Source organism: Priapulus caudatus, unplaced genomic scaffold (assembly GCF_000485595.1).
Source record: "Priapulus caudatus unplaced genomic scaffold, Priapulus_caudatus-5.0.1 Scaffold796, whole genome shotgun sequence".
Classification (NCBI taxonomy): domain Eukaryota; kingdom Metazoa; phylum Priapulida; class Priapulimorpha; order Priapulimorphida; family Priapulidae; genus Priapulus; species Priapulus caudatus.
Window position 1 is genome coordinate 20,630 of NW_014577857.1, and position 2,705 is coordinate 23,334.

The following is a 2,705-nucleotide window of genomic DNA, read 5'->3' on the forward strand; positions in this document are numbered from 1 at the left end:
TTTTTTCTCTCTCTATACATACATATATATATATTTTTATATTTCTCACTTGTTAGTGCTCTCCTTTGTACATGCGCCCACGTATGTGTCTATTTATCTAGACAACATGTACAGCGGAAGAAAACAAAGTGTTTTTACCTGCCTCGCCAACCCACCCACTAAAATGCTGCAGGTTTACCACTGCACACATGAGTAAAACCTTTAGAGCGAGTCGTTAGAATGCTCACCCGTGCTGCAGCGACGACGATGGATTTGGCAGCCGGTGGATTTGACTTTGTCACGGGTCTTAGCGTCGCCCACACGTTCTTGTCCCCGAGCGGGTCACAATGTCCCGAACCAAACCTCACTGAAGCCATCAACAGCCGATTGATCGCGGAGCCACGGAGAAACCACGGAGAAACCACGGAGAAACCACGGAGAAACCACGGAGAAACCAACGAGTCATTACAAGCGACGACGACGGGTTAGGTTGTGCATCGAATACAGAGATTTGCTTTTCGAAATTTTGTAACTCGAACTTTGAAAAATGGCGTGCCACGTTTATTCTTGGTTCTCTGTTTTGTTTTCTGCGAACATTACATGGGGGTCATAAAATCCGGCATTCTACATTTATAATCTCTTACATAACATCGGGAGTTTATAACAAATATTTTTCTCATCTAATCCTGATGATTTATCACACGAGATAGATTAGATAACAGTGATTAATAAATAATGGCAATAGTGACATGTCGTCGTACATCAGTAAAAGCAACAGAAGCTACATACGATAGTGTCTGCACAAACGCTCGTGACAGACACGTGCCTTCACATGCACGAATGACAAACTAATAAGACAGCACATAGCTCCACATAGCGTCATGATGTATAAGGTTGTAAACCACCTCATAGCACTACCGGCGAGTAGATATCTGACCCCCCGGGGTGTCAGGTACTAGATCGGAAAAAAAACACAAATTTCGGCACTTGCACTGCAACAACAACACATTTAAATTCTCTTTTTTTTCCCCAGATGATTCCAATCTGGAACAATCTACCCGTGGGTTTGACACTTTCAAGTCAAGGCTTCACTCCCACATCAAGCATGCGAACCCACTTTAAGAAGACACCTAGTAGCATTGCACTCACATCATTATGCACCTGTTGTTTGTTTATTGGGTTTATCCCTGAAGGCACTTACTACCTTGTCACTATATCCAGTGCAGTGGACACCGACAAGTATTAGAACATAACGTAACAAAACGTAGGAGACAAGCTCTCACCCAGACTCTGGCTAAGCTTAGTCCTGCGTATACACGTGACCGAGTCAATGGCTGCGAACATCCTGTCACCGAGCTCCGCCGCGCACAGCGGCCAATCACGTGCCTCGCCATCCTCGCTCGGCTCGTTGTGACGCTTGTAACACTGCGGTGTGATACCTGCTGGGTCTTGTCATCGTCGCAGTACTTGGAACCATTCACGGCGATGCGTTCGCCGAGGAAGTACGCGAGAAGGTTCCGCGTGATCACCGTGTGTTCATTGATCACGTGATCCACGCTGACGTACAGCGAGCCCGTGCCGTTCTCTGCAATGACGAACATGCGAGAACCTCAGTGAACAACAGAGAACAACAGGGAACAGCAGCATTTTATCGTATGATGTGAATAACATTGTGTTGTATTTCTAGAAGTAAAGTCGTAAGAGCTGACGTATAATATGTAAACTCAACAAAGGATTTATTTCCAGCCACTCTCCAGCCTGCCACGTAGTAGAGTGACCACGCAAGTACATGGCTACAGGAAATAGTATAGCGCCACCTATTGGGCCTAATATGGGAAAATGATACAATAATGTCACACATTGTATTAGTGATATGATGATAAGGATATTATTATATCGTTTTTATTTATATTAATATTATGATGATAGAGGAATACTGGAGGACGATGACTCACTCAGATGCTTGCTCTGTTCTGGAGGGAAAACAGTCAACAGCAGCTCACAATGTTGTTTGTGCAGCAGACAATACAGCAAGTGTGTTACCTGCTCGAACAGAAAATAAACAACCACTGCATCAACCCTCAAACACGTTCATGTTAACAAACAATGTTTAAAAGCATAATCAAACAAAAGGTAAATATGCGAATTTAATATACATATTTTCTTTAATTAGGGTTTCTCTTTTCAATATTTATTTCCTTTCCAAATTTTTCTCCTTTTAATATCGATTTCTCCATGAGTTTTTCTGCGTTTAATATCGATTTCTTTATGAGTTTTTCTGTTTTTAATATCTATTTCCTTTAACACTAAGTTTTTCTCTAAAGACAAAAACCATGAAGAAAAAAAAACAATCGACGAAATAACTGCGGCAATCGCGAGCATCCGACGTTGCCGTGACAACCAACAATCGCGCGACGCTCACCGTCATCTCGTCTGCTGCGATCTCGGTGCTCGGTTGCCGGGCGTCGGCGGCGGCGAGCGAGAACAGGGTCCTCGCGACGACGGTGGCGACGGCAGAGAGGTGGCGCGCCGTAGCCGTGACGACGTCGTACGTGTCGTTGCCCGTCACGTCTGCCAGGTAGTGCAGTCCGATGTTCGTCGCGTCGTCGTACCGGCTGTTGTAGTAGCTGCGCGGAGAGAGAGGTGTGGTGAGAGAGAGATAGAGAGAGACGGGAGAGAGAGAGAGAGAGAGAGAGAGAGATAGAGAGAGACGGGAGAGAGAGAGA

At 44.9% G+C, this 2,705-nt stretch overlaps 1 protein-coding gene across 1 annotated transcript in view; it reads right to left on the reverse strand.

Annotated features, from left to right (window-relative positions):
* The window catches only part of LOC106813585 (nicastrin-like), a 13,171-nt gene that overhangs the window by 2,910 nt on the left and 7,556 nt on the right, over window positions 1-2,705 (reverse strand). The window contains exons 6-7 of the mRNA XM_014817762.1: window positions 1,263-1,404; window positions 228-346 (exon numbers count right to left, since the gene is read on the reverse strand). Of these exons, the coding sequence (XP_014673248.1) occupies window positions 228-346; window positions 1,263-1,404 (261 nt within the window). The remainder of the gene's footprint in view (window positions 1-227; window positions 347-1,262; window positions 1,405-2,705) is intronic.